Source organism: Uloborus diversus, chromosome 5 (genome assembly GCF_026930045.1).
Source record: "Uloborus diversus isolate 005 chromosome 5, Udiv.v.3.1, whole genome shotgun sequence".
Lineage (NCBI taxonomy): Eukaryota > Metazoa > Arthropoda > Arachnida > Araneae > Uloboridae > Uloborus > Uloborus diversus.
The window spans coordinates 2,844,864-2,861,257 of record NC_072735.1 but is presented as its reverse complement, the minus strand read 5'-3'; the positions used below and the strand labels follow the sequence as shown (position 1 = coordinate 2,861,257).

General features: G+C 32.8%; 1 protein-coding gene across 1 annotated transcript; it reads right to left on the bottom strand.

The window, feature by feature from the left end:
- Positions 1 to 44: 44 nt before the first annotated feature.
- LOC129222241 (5-methylcytosine rRNA methyltransferase nsun-4-like) lies at positions 45 to 15,392 on the bottom strand. The gene is made up of 6 exons (XM_054856721.1): positions 15,198 to 15,392; positions 10,954 to 11,545; positions 8,362 to 8,493; positions 5,558 to 5,712; positions 2,564 to 2,688; positions 45 to 326 (listed from the first exon to the last, which is right to left on the bottom strand). The coding sequence occupies exons 1-6, from the start codon at positions 15,285 to 15,287 to the stop codon at positions 50 to 52; spliced, it is 1,371 nt and encodes a 456-aa protein (XP_054712696.1). The 5' UTR covers positions 15,288 to 15,392; the 3' UTR covers positions 45 to 49.
- Positions 15,393 to 16,394: the final 1,002 nt, after the last annotated feature.

The following is a 16,394-nucleotide window of genomic DNA, read 5'->3' as shown; positions in this document are numbered from 1 at the left end:
TTGTCAATGTCAAGAGTCTGTCACTGAATTTAAAAAACTAAATTGTAAATTATTTATTACGCTTAATTTTTGCTATATACATTGGGCCATAATTTAGCGGTAAGAAAGGCACAACAAGCTGTCCATATTTGCAAACATCACTGAATTGAAATAGTTTTCTAAGTGGGGAGAAAGCTTCACTCAAATCTTGAATAATAAACTCGAAAGGTGATTCACTATACAGATTTGATAGAGCCATATGCACAACTCCATCATTTTGAACGGGAGATAACGAGCATGTTGAGTAGACTAAAGATCCACCAGGCTTCAAGGCTTTCAGCGCAGCTCTAAAAAATAAATCAAGTGAAAATTAAAATCAATACAACATAATGTTCTTGAAAAATAAAAAATATCTTTACTAATATTAAAGCTGAAAGTCTCTCTGTCCGGATCTCTGTCTGTCAGGATCGCTGTGGTGCGCATAGCACCTAGACTATTCGGCCGATTTTCATGAGATTTGGCACAAAGTTAGTTTGTAGCATGGGGGTGAGCACCTCAAAGCGATTTTTCGAAAATTTGATGTGGTTCTTTTTCTATTCCAATTTTAAGAACAAAATTATCATAAGATGGACGAGTAAATTACGAAATTATCATAACGTGGAACCGTAACATGGGCACAAGTCAATTGGCGAGATACGAAATTATCATAACCTGGAACCGTAACATGGGCACAAGCCAATTGGGGAGATATGAAATTATCAAAACATGGAACTGTGACATGAGTACAAGCCAATTAGCGAGAAAATTCACCATAAATTATTTGTAAATATACAGGCAAACCAAAAGACCTTTTAATTTTTCTATTACGGGCAAAGCCATGTGGGTACCACTAGTAAAGAATAAAATTGCTAGTACAATAGTATCTCCTTTAAAATACAGCTCTGAAGAAGGGACGCCTCTTCTTAACAAACATTTTTTCTGATTCCAGTCCCTTTGAATAGGCGTCTCCGCTTATTTCCCTCTGAATGAGGAGCAGGACAGTCACAACAACAAAAAAAAAAAAAAAAAAAAAAAAAAAAAGAAGAATTAATGAATGAAAAATGAATAAAAAACATTGAATTTGTTGGAATTTAAGGTTCATCTTTTGTCTTTAAACTAGCTGCTGAAACTTTGAGAGTAATCTGTACAAAATGTTAACATTTTGGTTAAATATTTCTTGAAAAAAAATAAAATAAAAGAAAGAATAATTTACTGTTATTTTTGAACACTAAAATCTGGTTTGGCCTCTTTTCAAAAGGAATGCAAAAGAGAATTCTTTTTCCATGCAATTTACCTGAGACAAACTACGTAACCTTAAGGATCGCTGCAATTGGTTAAACTTGACTTCATCCCATTTGGCAGAAAACTTATTTTGACTTAATTCTTATTGAAGAAAATATGAATATCTCCCTCAAATTTCAACTAATTATATAATTTCAATGCCTAAATATGATCATGAAGAATATTTTTCCAAATAATTTTATCTATGTTTCCTCTTTGTCAATTTCTTTCTTATCGAATGTTCTTTGTTTGTCATTGTTTTAACTCTTGACTTTGAATGTAGGGTAATTATTTGCAATTACTATTTAAGTTTAGAATTTGCTAAACTACTTGTACTTAAGTGAGTGTTTTTCATTTCGATTTTTGTTCAAATAAAAAACCTGAAAGGATAGCTCGAAATGCATGCCAAATTACAACCTTTAGAAGCACAGACTAGTATCGTCTATCTACACTACTTGAATTCAAAAACTAATTTATTCAAAGCGAATCTCAGTTATTATTTGTTTGGATAAATTTTGAGGCATTAGCATTATGTGACTCTAATTCTTTTACAATGCTCAATGCTAAGAGTATGTCTTATCCTTTGCCGCCTCAAATACATGTACAGGTTTTGGCGGTTCTCATGCTGGCATTGTGATATTTACTACTTTCACGTGTTCCCAAACCTCAGCATTCAGTTTGAAGAGAACTGTGAACCAATCTGCCATTATGTATGTGGGGCGACATACATAAGTAGTTAGTTTTTACGTATATAAGAATAATACAGTATAAAACAAAAACTGGTAGCGAAGACAAACTATTGGTTTGAAAAAATAGTATGAATACATATATGCATAAATTATAGCCTATGGCACTCAGTAAGAAAAGTACATGGAAAATAGAGAGAATACCACTAATTTTATGTAGTGGAAGAATTTTTCAAGTAGTTGCAATAGTTTCGGAGATTACCTCGAACATATAATCACACAAAAATCCGCTCTCTCTCTTTATAATATTAGAATAGATACACGATATTCTATTTTAATCGAATTTGCTCATAGCCAGAATTTGCAAAATTATACGAATTATCTCAAGTTAAGAAAATATATACAGTTTGAAAGAATTTGCTTTAAATAAGCTTCAATTAATGTTTTGGTGTGTGGCATGAACATAAAAATAAAACGATATGTATTACTGAATATGTTTGACTACATATAAATAATTTAGAAAACAAAGATCTTTGGTTGAAAGAAAGGGCTGGGAAAATATTTCATGCGAAACTTACATTAACATGGAAGTTTGAAGCTGAGGTATCATCATTCTTTCATGGTACCTTTTCTGAACGAAAATATTGTTTGCATCTTTTGTCACAGATAATCGATCATTTGTACAAGGCACGTCAAGTAGAATCTAAAAAAAGAAGGTATTTAAAAAATAAAAATGATAAATATGCTAGTCTTTTTTAGATTATACTTACAGTGAATTTCATTTGACATATGAGGCAAAGGGATGTAAGTGGGCATTTTCAAGTTTTGAATAAAAATGCTTTAAAGATAACATCCTGACTCCGCTTTCATCGATTTTTTTTTCTAAATCATGCTTTACAGCAGCACCTACAGAGCTACTTGTACTATCTCTTGCCCCAAGAGAGAGGACAGGTTCACCTGCCATTTGTACTGGTTATCTTCAATTTTTTTATTTTGCCACTTACAACCCTTTGTTTCTCACTGCCTCATACAGTAATTTTTATTTTACAAATAAATATTGAATTGCATTTAACTTGTTAACCATTATTAAGAAAACATGTCATTTTACTATTTTACTGTCTTGAAAGTATTTGCTCTATATCCTCTCCTTGTATGTTAAAGCATTTAAATAAGTTATCAGTTGTTTATGTATCAGTATATCATAAAACTAACAAAATCAGGCAAGAAAAAATCTTAAAAAAAATATGCAAACATTTTATTTTGCTTCGTGAAGTGGTTCACGGAAAATAGAGAGAACACTAATAATTTTCAGTAACAACAAGAAATGAATCAGATTATGCCTGAACACTGTGTATTTTTTATTACTTATATATCAATTAAGTTTTAGGAAATTTGCTGTTTTCAAACCGACTCCCTTTCAAACCCTACTTTTCAAAGCAACGTCATAACAGGAATAGTTTAAAAAATTCATAATTAAACACTAGTTGACCATAAAATTAGATTTAATGAAGAAATTAATACTGCTTGTAAGTTTTTAATTAGATTTAACTAATGTAAATTTGAATTATTGGTGAATATAACAAAAATTATTCAAAGAAAAAAAAAACCTTCACTTATTATTATTATTATTTTTTCTCTTTTTATTTTTCAATTCTACAATATTATCCAATAAAACGTTCAATAATTTTTGAATAACATTTGTCACTCTCCTTCTTTCACGAAATTACCAGCAAGAAAGAAACCAATTTAAAACTCATCACTTTTGTCCACAATTTGATTAGATTTGGACGGCTAAGACCCACATTTTGAAGGTGAAAAAACCCTTTTTAATCCTTTTATCCACTTTAAGAGTTGCGTGTCCCTTTTCAATCAAATGAGGAGCTTCTTATCTCTTCTTCTCTCATGGGAGAAGCTTGTTGTGACTAGTTGTGACCACCAACAGCTTAACGTAGCTATGGTCATTCTTTTTGTCCCTCTTGTCAAAGTCTGAAACCTGTACCTTTCAGAACTTTGCTCCTCACCATTCTTGAGGTGTCAAAGTGACAAGATATTTGCCTGGTCAAATCTCTTGTCAGAGCTCGAAATTCCTACAACAAACATTCCCAGATGTCTTCATTATTTTACTGAAAATTTTTCAATTGCAAAGAAATAATTGATCCAGTTTGCGCAGCACAAAGCGTCATTGTAACCGGAGTTGCACGAAAAAACTGTCGTAAAATCCGGAGCCACTTAACATTAAAATTATATGGCATAAGTTCGGAACTTTGAAAAAGTGACGTGACATCCAGAGTGTCATGAAATCCGGGTGTCGCGATAACGAGGTTTGACAGTACTTCGATTTTTTCTACATGTAATTTAAGAAAAACATAGTAGTAGTAGGTCTGCCTTGTATAATTATATACCTAGTAGGAAAAGTTGCATTGACTTAAAAAAATAATAAGTTTGCAAATTTGTTAATTGATCTCCAATGCTTGTTGGCTAATTTGCATTAACTGGCCCTTACATTTACACAGTAAAGCTCATGAAATCATTAGTTGAAAAATGAGTCTGGTTTTCAAAAACAATTTTCAAAAAAAAAAAAAAAAACTTCGTTTAAATCATGGGCAAACCACCTTGGAATTAATAAACGAAAAAGACTAATGGTAAACATCTTATACACAAAGTGCTTGAACATAATGTGGGTGGATACTATTGTCAACAGTCAGTAGCGTAACTATGGGGTCTAGCGTCCCTAGAGAACTAAAGAAGTTGCCCCCCCCCCTTCCAAGATCGTCCACATGGAAAGTCACCGGAGGTCATTGCGATCTCCAAAAAAGAAAAAAAAATAAAAAAAATAAATAAATAAAATTAAAAAAAATAAATTTTTTTTTTGGAACATTTTGATTAATTTATTGAACATTTTGATTAGGAGGGAGCATTGTAATTTTTTTTCTTATTTTCTTTTTTAGAATCGTTTTCAATGATGCCCAATGTTCCTTCTCAGTACATGTTATGTATGCGTATAAATATATACACCCCCTCTTGCTCTTTTTCGTGCGAGTTTTTTTTTTTTAATTTTTAAATCATTTTTCAAATTCTATGATCCAAAAAAAAAAAAAAAAAATCTTAATTTTTTTAAAAAAATCAGTTGAAATCCCCTCTTGGCTGCTGGGCCCCTGGCGAGAGCCACTTCTACCAACCTCTAGTTACGCTACTGTCAACAGTTTAGGGAGAGGATTATTCCCATGATCCTCCTCTCATATCTGCCCCAGTTCTTAACAAAACTTTCAAGATGTTAGGTAACATTTCTTTTTTTCATTTTAGAAACAACTTTTCGCTAGTTACATTAAAACCTTCAAATGGTTCATTTGATATTTACCAGCCAAAAAGAATGATGGAATTTGTTTTATCAAATTTTCATATTATTTGTTATATGGTTTATAAACTTAACAATGAACAAAACTTAATATGAGTCAATTTTGTTAAATATATTTATTCAGTCAATCTGCACGTTCTGAACTTAATTTACATACTTCTATTCTCAAAATGAAAAAAAAATATCTAATATTAATATTTCGGGGAGTTTCTCTTACCTTATCAAAGGCTTCAAAACAATTCCACTCAACCACATCTAAATTTGAAACTAAGATTTTTTTACTCCATTCTTGAGTTCCAGGTAAATAAGTATTTAATACAATTTTCAATTTATTTACACGAGATAAACTTGCATCATTACATACTAATTTGCCTAAAAAGGTGATCAAAATGAATTATTTCTTTTTTTAAACAGCAAGTAAAATATTTTCAATATTAACAGCTATAATGAAATGGGCAATAACTTCATCTTCCTCATCTTATACTTAAAAAATTGTAATAGTAGAAAACAAAATACAAGATACACATTTAGTCACCATTAAGCAATAAGTTACTGCACTTAAGCCAAAGATAAGGCAGCACTACATGCAATATACCAACAGCCCAATCATGACATTCTAGTTATGGACTAATCATTCTGGAATGGCCAACAACTGAGCTAGAGGAAGATGTCATCTAGTTGATGCTAAGAGTGTCAACAGATTGATAGCTCAAATGAGAGGGTCTCCAAATCAGCTACTGACTATTCCAAACCAATGAGCCCATAACAAGGACAAACAGCAGTCTTGGGATGTCCTAACTGAGCTGTTGGTACATTGCATACATACACTAGGTATATAACATAATAATTCATCTCCAAATAGTACAGAGATAGATTTGGATGGCTATTCTACTACTTCTTTTCCTCCAAATTTTCTGCCTAGGTCCAGGTGATTAATCAAGATTGAAAAATGAAAATATTGTTTAATACTCAAAATTTAACTTACACAGTAAACTCTCCATATTTATAGGTACTTGAAGAGATACAAAAAAAAAAAAAAAAGAATTTTAACATCTAAAATTTAAATTATGTTTTTTGCAATCACAAGTGTGTGTATGTAGGCGTGTGTGTTTGTGTGTGGGGGGTATGTGTGTTTGTGTGTAGGGGGTATGTGTATGTGTGTGTAGGCATGTGTGTCTGTGTCTGTGTGCTGGCATAAGTGTGTGAGTAGTTGTGTGTATGAATGTGTGTGTGGGAAGGGGGGTATGTGTATGTGTGTGTAGGCATATGTGTTTGTGTCTGTGTGCAGGAATGAATGTGTGGGTAGTTGTGTGTATGTTTTTGTGTGTGTGTATGTGCAAGTGTCTGTATGTATGCATATGCGCATGTGTGTGTAGTTGTGTATGTATGCGCGTGTGTGTAGGACATGGATGCAAACCTGGAGACAGCTTTCGCTATAGGAGCAGCATCGTGAGGAGCCGATCGACGGTGATGGTGCCAAGGGTGGCGGTGAAAAAATAAAATGATAGGACGCCAAAAATAGTCAAATGAAAGCAATAAACAATCGTAATTGCTCAAAAAAAAAAAAAAAAAAATTAATAATAAATAATAATAAAAAATAAATAAATAAATAAAGCTCAAAACATTAAATAATATATACCTATGTACTGCTTTAAGTTATTTTATTATCATTGCTTAAAAATTTAAAAACTATGCAAAAAGAAATAAAAAGAAAGAAAACACTAAACGCTACCCCTCCCCCAAATCATTAAACCATTAAATAATTCCACGTCAATCCCAAACAAATATATAGTAGATGTCATTACCGCATGTCAAGATGACAAGGCCAATGCTCATGGCAAAGTATGACCTTTCATGGCAAAGTTTATGCTAAAACCAAATGGCGACAATCATTCATTTTTCCAGGTAAATTTAGAATCCTTCAAAGCCACAGACGGGAGGAACAGTGAGATAAAATTGCACTTTTTTTATTTTTCATTTGTACGAATTTGTCGTTTTTTCTAGATCTACTTTTGTAATATGTATTACAGTGACAAATATTGTAGCATTTGAAAGAAATTTATTTCTGTGCATTTTAACAACAAAAACAGAATCTCACTGTACCCACTTTTCCCCTACTGTATAAAGAATTCTTAAAGATCTATATCTAACAACCTCTGGATGAAAACTATTATTTATTTATAGATCAAACTAGCTGCTTTGCCCGGTCTACCTTGAAAATAAAAATTGTGTCAAGTGATGTATATTCAACAATCAGGCGTAAAAAATAAATAAAAAAAACATCATGATTTCTCTTCCAAACAATGATGACATATATTAAAATACTTTTAAGAAATTAAATCCAGAAAGATGGATTTAAAATGTGTAACCATGAAAACACAAAATAAAATAAGTTTAAGAAATTAAAATGTGAAAGAAAATGGTTCACAATTTGAATGGAATCGAGATTTCTTAAACTTGATTTAAAAAAGCTTGTAACATTTTTCCTTTTGAGAAAAAAGCTTATTTTTTCGACCATAAGTCGAGTTAGATCTGGAGTAAAAAAGGTCACTTTTTCCAATGGCGTCAAAAAGAAAGCTGTGGGATAATTCCTTCACTTTTTATTGATTTATTTAATGAAGAAAGTAGTGCCTAAATTTCAGCTAAGCCTAAAAAAATTTGAACTAAAAACGCAAATAACTCCCGCCATAATAAAGTTAGAATATTGAAACAAATTGCGTAGAACACAGAAAATTCTACCCTTCCTAACGATATGTAATATTTATATGTGCAAGTAATTTTTCACTCCCATATTTGAGAATTTACGCGAACATTGGACGTAAATTGGAATGCGCAATCGGCCGGGTAGTTCTAGAGTTTTGCAAGTTCAAACACACAGGCGCTTTTTGGGGACTTCATTTTATGCTATGAAAAGATAAATTATTCAATGGTGTGATGACATAATTAAGTAGCAGACATTTTGAATGACAACTTTTTCAAATACCATAACATATTTTGGTTGAAAACATTTAAAAAAGTTACCAAATTTCAGCCCAAATAAAATTGCTAAAGATTTTCCACCAGGGGATGCACACAAATCACCCACTTCTTCATCCTTCTGGACATCTAGAGCTAGCACTGGCAATACAGAGGCTCCATCCATTAAATAATAATCTGAGGGAAAGTAAAGTTGCAATCAAAAGGATTAAAAATAAAATCAGTTTATAGAATCAAACCATAAGGAAAAAATATCCATCTTGCTGCCATGGGGAGGGATATGAACATTTTATTCATTGCATTAAAATTATATATATATATAAAAAAAAAAAAAAAAAAAAAAAACATGCACAGTAACTTTTAAAACTTGGGGAAAAAGGGTTTTAAAGAAAGCATTCTGTACTGAAAATTAAGTTGGACTGCAAGGAACACATTTTTATTGCTATTTCTACATTACTATAGCTCCTAAAAACAGGATAATCAAACTTTGATAGTTGCCACATTTGGTAATTAAGTTTTAATCATGGCTTAAAATAGGTCTTTCTTTGAGATACCAGGGCCCAATACAGGCTGATTTTGCAACCGTTTTTCGGTACCTTCACAAAAATCTTGTTTTGAAATCGGTACTTTCACAATAATCAAGTAATAAAATGGAACTGATGTGATATACCCCACCCTTGGTGACTTTTTCCTGTTGGCGCCAAGAAAGCGTCGCCAAGAAAACGATGTATGACGACATATGTCATACATCGTTCTTAGCGATGCTTTTTTAGCACCAACAGGAAAAAATCAGATAAAAAAAACACGATCAAAGCACTTCAGAACACAATATATATAAAAACAACATAAAAGCACAACAAAAAACATCACGAATATATGCTTCAAAAATGTACAGGGCCGGGGTTTTTTGTAAACATATTAAAATACAATGAAATAAATTATTGTATTAATTACAAGTCGAAATTAATGCATTAATTGTTTTTTCATCATTTCTCCGGGATACGAGCCCTCGGTCTCATAGTACTTTCGTAATGAGACCTCGGCTCGCCGGCCCTGCCTCGGTCTCATTACGAAAGTACTATGAGACCTCTGGCTCGCCAGGACCTCGCTCCGCTCGGTCCGTTATCCCTCTGACTATTAATATACATTACAGTCGGAATATGGTCACAATTATGTATATTTATGTATATTATGCATATTCATCTGTATGTACACCCAAGGGTGGCTCCTTCCGTTCAGTGTACAATAATGACACAGTTTTAAGTGTGAAATATGCACCATTATTGTGCAGATTTATTAATAAAATTCAGCATTTTTAAGAGTAAAACCGAAAGAACTTTCAATTGTTAACATAAAATTCAGTACCTAAAGGAGGCACGTTAATGTCTAAATAATTCGTGGCATCGATAAGAATTAACTTTTAGAACAAAATAACCGAACTATTTTTGTAAAATTAATTAACATACAGTAAAAATAAAGTTAAAAGCTACAAGAACCCCTCAAGGATTTGTAAAAAACAAAGAATTTCCGAAGTGAGAATTTTTATGTGAATTCTAAAATAAAGAACTTACCTTTTTATGGTATAAATCCTCACACTCAGTCCAAAACAAAACATCATCTGACAATGGCGCGTTACAGATACACACCACGTTGGAGTTAACTTTTAATTAACCTTCAAGTTTGAAGAAACTGGCATTATCTAATGTTTTTACTTCAAAACACAACTACTGAATCTAAACTAACACAAAATAAGCATTCCTGTAAGGTATATTGCACAAAACAACACGTATCTCTCCTGCGTAAAACCAAGAACCCAAGTAAACAAGTTCGAACAAGTTTGCTTTCGCGTTGCCAACCGCAGGTTAGTTTCACCAGGGATGCCATGCTTAAAAATTTATCGCCTCATTGGCGAGAAAAATATTTCAATTTTGTGCAAAAAATCGGATGTCGCCAAATGGGGGGGGGGGGGGGGTATATCACATCTGAACCAATAAAATCAGTAGCTTCACAAAAACATCGCAAATTTCACAAAAATTTGCATTTTAAAATATAAAATTTGTTTCTCTGTTGAAAACAAAATGTACTCATAAAATAAAATTATAAGCAGATTTATATGAACAATCGCTTAAATAGAAACCCTTTTGTAGTATTTTAACTAATTTTTAGCTGTTTCTCACCAAAGTGTATTTATGCAATATTATCGCAATCTTTAAACATCTGTTTTGAGGAACCGTTTTTCTCATAATTTCCTATATTGTACACAGTACATAGATCATTAAGCTGAAATCACCATGGTATTTTTCATACTTCTTAGGTTTTTAGCTCCCCCCCCCCCAAAAAAAAAAAACCAAATTTGTTAAAAATACTAGATGACTTTTACACTTTTCAAACTAAAATTTCACTTGTTCCACTACTTCTTTTAAAAAAATTAGGATGCATCTAAAATTTCACAAAAACAATGCTGATAAAAAAAACTTTCACAAAAATAGAATGATGCAATACTTTCACAAAAATAGGTAGCAAGAAAAAAATCCTGGATTGGCCCCTGGATACAAATTAAATGTCATAACATATGGTAAGAACTGTGATTCTGATTTCATCAGCTCCATAAAAATAATATGAAAATAATCAACTTACTCAATAAATTTGTTGAATCTAATAAAGGTTGAGGAAACTTTTTAAATTTTCCTCTAGGACAATAATATATGTTCCAGTGCTCTGGATAATGGATTGCACCATGTTTGACTAATTGTGCTTTATAATTCATGTTCGGTTGGTAAAACCCGGTGTAATCTTCTTCGAAGTCAAGATCCCTGTTTCGAAACTTGGTTGCTGGCATGTACTCTTTGTCTTCATTTTCCAAAACAGTGGAAAATTCATTGTTGAAATGATCAAAATGGAAATCAGATTCTTGATTTTCCATCGCCTCTTTCTTTGCTTCTCTTGGATCAGTCTTTGTGGTGTTGCTCTCATTTACATTCTCAGCATTGTTCTCGGTGGGCTCCAAAGTGGACTCTGCTAATCCTAAGTGATACGCGTCTTTCAGGTTGTAAACATCCATATCACCAAACAGCTCCGATGGCTGAACGTTTTTAGCGAATGAGTTGACCACTGCACAGTAACTGTGGGGACACAACAGGCCCAGTCTGATAGAAGTCCAGTTGGGGAAAAAGGAACCATAGAACTGATCAAAATGATCCAATGCAAAACTTATAGGAGATTTCTTTGCCTGAAAGTAACAATTTAAGATGAGAAACTAATGCTTTATCGATCATAATCAGTACATAACAAATGTAATACAATGAAAAGTTAGTAAAAAGAATAATCTAGCACAGCATAAGCACCAATGGAGAAGAGGGGGAACTTGCATTTTCTGAACATTTTAAAGTAGCCTTTACATTCCTTCAGGGTTCGTACTCAATTTCAGAAATAAAATGAAGGAGTTTTGGAGGAGTTTTGAAGGAGTAAAATAAGATTTTGAAGGAGTACTAATGGGCTATTCTTTAATGATGTCGCAATTTTTTCTCAACATGTTTGACCCCCTTCCCCTTTGTCACTAAGTGTCACACTTCACCTTATTACTCCTCTTGTCATTAACTGTGTGATTTCACTTCTTGTCACAATTTCATGAACTCGTCTCTCCCTCAAGACATGACATCATTTGTGGATGACTCTTTGTACAATAACTGCGATTTACTAAACAATTGTCTTTTTAACACAATCACTTAATATAGTACATCTACCTATTCATTTTTAAATATTTAAATAATAATTAGACAAACTGACTTTTACTGCTGAGAGTTTAGGAAGGAAAAGCAATAATCACAAAACTTGAAAAAATAGCCAAGCACCATTTAAGCATGTTTTACTACTTATGAAATGTCTTAGTCATCTAATAATATTCTCACATTCAACTTTTAAGACTTCTATGATCAATTTGTAAATCACATCTTTTGAAAATAATATACGCAATTACTACATCAAAATCGTCCATATACCTCTTTGCCTTGTACCGATGTTAAGTTGTCATAGAGGAAAATTATGTAGTCTTGAACTAAAAAAGAAGGAGTTTTGAAGGAGTTAAAACCAAAATGAAGGAGTTTGAAGGGCCCTTTAAAAAAATTTCCTGAATGAAGGAGTATTGGAGGAGTTTTGAAGGAGCGTACGAACCCTGTCCTCCTTAGAGGAAAATTGATTCAAAAGATAATTTCAATGATTTTTTTATGTTAATGAAAGCAATACCTAGTGACAACAAACTTCAAGGCTTCAATTTCAAAATTTTGATGTAATGGAATTCAGGCAATATAGGAAAATGCAGTATAGCTTTCATCTAACAACACACCACTTAACGATTTCCTCAATTTAATGATGCATTTAACTGGTCCACATTTAACTGCATTGGATGTCTATGCTCGTCCATTTAACGATATCCTTGATTTAACAATAACTTTTTCCAGTCAATTGACAATCGTTAAATCAGGGTTATACTGTAATTTGAAAATGTATTTCCTTGAAACAGATGTTCATTGCATTGGTATGTAACAGGATTTCACTGCAGTACTTTCATTGCCTGAGAAAATACTAAAAATACATACAGGCATTCATCTATTCCAAAAAAAAAACTTAGGGAATATCTTGGAAGAAAAGAGATTTCAAAACAAGACATAGAATGAGAAGTTGAGGTATTAACTGATTAAAATGATCAGGCGGCAATAGAGCGCTTTGACAAGGGGATCCAAAATCTGGTGCCGTAACTTAATATATGTTTCAGCATGACGATGTTTCAGTACTGGTGACTATGTTAAAAACAAAACGCTCACATTTAATTTTGTGAGACAATTTCCATTTGTCAATAAAATATCTTTCCTTTTATTATAGAATAGTCTTTACTAGAGACGTACCGAGTACTCGGTAACTACTTGGTACTCGGCCAAATTCTGATCAGATACTCGGCCAACACCGAGTAGTTGTAAAAAATTGAATATTGTCCAAGACAGATACTAAAATTTATGTATATATATATATATATATATATATATATATATAAGAATAAGCATTATATTCTGCCATCATTTACAATTAAAATTTAAAAGTCAAACTTAAATTTTGAGAATAATGAAGTTTGTAATGCTTCAATGGAATAAATCTTTATTTTAATGTCCCCAAAGTTAAGAAAACTTATTTATTAAAAATTATGCAAAAAAAGTAAGTATAGAAAATATGAAATTTTTATATTAAAAATGGATTTTTGCTACAAACAAAAATTAGTTATAAAAATATAAAAATACCTTTGCTTAAAATATAAAAGAAAAGAAAACAACGTTAAAAGCACAGTGCAGGAACACTGCAGACACGTGTTTTGGCGTTACAAGGAATTCCTTTTTCAATGCACAAAATGGGAGCTTGTGGATTTAAAGGCATGCGACAAAAGTCATATTTTTTTGTCGAATGTCTTTACATTCTTTAGCTCACATGTTATGCACTGAAAAAGACGTTCCTTGTAACGGAGGGCAGGGGCGGGGGGTAGGAGGGGGCAGAAACATGTGTCTGCAGTGTTCCTGCACATTTATTTTATCTGCTTTTAAAAATTATTTATGTTTGGCGGACTAGAACTATGATTGGTATACAGTGAAACCCCTCCTAACAGACACCCCTCAAAGGCGGACAATTTTTAATTCCCCAGTTCCAATGCAAATAACATTATTAAACCCCTGTCCCGTGGACACCTTTCTATTGCAAACAAAAAAAATTGTCCCGTTAGTGTCCGCATTAGAGGGATTTTACTGTAATTTGTTTTAATTCCAACTTTATTAATCATACCTTTTATTTATTTATTTTTAATTTTAAAAATAATTTTCTTGTAAAATTTTTGACGCAAACAAAATTGTTTATATAATGCGTAATTAAATTTCAGCAAGAATTTAGTTTTAAAAACTATTTTATGGACAAGGAGGTCTATACTACTATTCCAATAAGTTCCAAATTCATCACATGTGTTTCGATGGTTCTTTTTAAAACATAATTGGTACTTGGTAACTCGGTACTCAGCCGAGTACTCGGTACTCGGCCAAAGTGCTATTCTAGTCTTTACTTTAGAAAAAGTCACCTTCATAAAAATGTACAACGAAATTCCCGTTTCAACAAAATAAATTTTCAGTCCCATTTTAATTTCCAGTACAAAGCTTGAATTCCATTATAACGATATTCCCGTTAAAATAAACAAAATTTGAGGTCCCTTGAAGTTCTTGAAAGGTGCCCACCTAACGGGGGGGGGGGGGGGGGGTCATGGCGCAGACTTAAATTCAAATTTTTAGGGAAGGGAGTGGGGTGCTTTGATGGGTATTTTTCTCATATGGGGGAGGGGCTCTTGGTTTTGGACATGGTCTTTGCAATATTTAGGGGAAAGGGGGTGCCCTAGCTCTTAGGGAGATGGGTCATCTTGAGCTCACTGTAATAGGATTTCACAGTATTAGGTTAATAACGTAAAAAGTAAAATTCAGAGCATGTTTCATTTCTTTTTCTTCCTAAAAATTGATGTTGCCAATATCTTCGAGACCACTAAATGTTTTTCCAACCTTTGTGAACCTTCTCTTTAGTATGCGAAACGTTCATCAAATCTTGAAAGAGCTAGTTGAGTGCAATAAGGAGGAGGTGTCAGCATTTCGGTGTACGGTGACCTTATCTTCTTTCCATTATCGCGTATTAAGTTGTTTCCCTTGCCAATGATATTTCCTAAGTATAATCATGTTTTTCCCATCATTTGCAATTGCAAGGAAATTTCTCTTCAACACGGGAAAAAAAACGAGTTATACACAGTAAGAAAATGAGATATTTGACAGTTACGGGCACAATACTTCGCACACATAATGGAAAATGATTACCTTTGGTGTAGAATAGAACCGGATAAAATTTGAGTTGAACTTCTGGAACTTGAAGCAACTAGCCTTCAAGCAACTATAGAAAGACATCATGATGTAAATTCTCGCATAAAACCGAATGAATCAGCAAGTTAGAAAATTGTTTTCAAACAAAATTCTACACATAACGAAAAATATCAGCATTGCATGTTTAGCTGGTTTTGTTTATTTATGTCTCGAAAAAACACGGTTACAGGTAAATCTTTAAAACAAGTTCGGTTACGATTGCTTTTTGCAGGAAAAGGATATATCACTCAAAACAAAACTGTGACCATGTGACTTGAGTTTCATAATGGGCGCGTTTCTAAACTCAAGACCGGTCGCGACCGAGCGACCGATCGAGACCAGGCGTGTTTATAAACTCGCTTCGGGGACTCCGATGGAAACCCACTCGTGTTTACAAACTCCGGTCGTGGTCATTTCGGTCGCGACCAGAGCGACCGCGCTTTTTCGCCGGGGGAATTCGTCACGTGACCGGTCGAATACTGTTTTCGCACAAATAGGCCGCGAAACTACTCTTATTTACATTTTGTTGGCTACCGCGCAGATTGAGAGCATTAGAACAAATAGAAAAAGTGCATTTTAGTCTAAAATTCTAAATCATTTTAATTTTTTTAACTATTGACAACCTGATCCACTGAATGTTTGGCGGAATCAACTCTTTTATTTTGTCTGTTCTTTTAGAGGAACGCATTTACATTGCATGTTGAAGCTAGAAATTCATTTGTACAGCGGTCCTTAAACGTGGGGATAGAAAATAAATTTAAATTTTTACGCTCGAATGATGCATAGTAGGGTAGAATTTAAAGTTGAAATAATGGTAAATTTTTGTATTTAGCTTGAAACAATGATTGAAAGCTTCGTTATCATATTTAATGCATGATTGTTGGCCCTAATATGCTGTTACAGTATTTTTGTCAACCTAAAATTTGCAACTTTAGATCTGCATTTAAGATTCTTTTGATATAGTATTTTCAGTGTGTTGGTTTTAATGAACAAAATTCAGTTTTATTTGTTTCAAGCTAAATGGAAATTTCATATGTCAACACTAATTCTCTTTAAATTCTATTCCTTGTACATATTAACAGGATATTATGTTTCTTTTTTTCTGAACAAGAGTTTCATCAAATATTACAATATACTTCCAGTTTCAAAACTTCA

Bases quoted from the DNA above. Each gene is read 5' to 3' on its own strand.
- LOC129222241 (XM_054856721.1), bottom strand. From the start codon at position 15,287: ATGATGTCTTTCTATAGTTGCTTGAAGGCTAGTTGCTTCAAGTTCCAG. The intron at 2,689-5,557 runs GTAAGAGAAACT...TTCTTTTTTTAG, and splicing joins GTTTTGAAGCCTTTGATAAG to ATTCTACTTGACGTGCCTTG. The intron at 327-2,563 runs GTAAGTTTCGCA...TTTATTTTTTAG, and splicing joins CTTCAAACTTCCATGTTAAT to AGCTGCGCTGAAAGCCTTGA.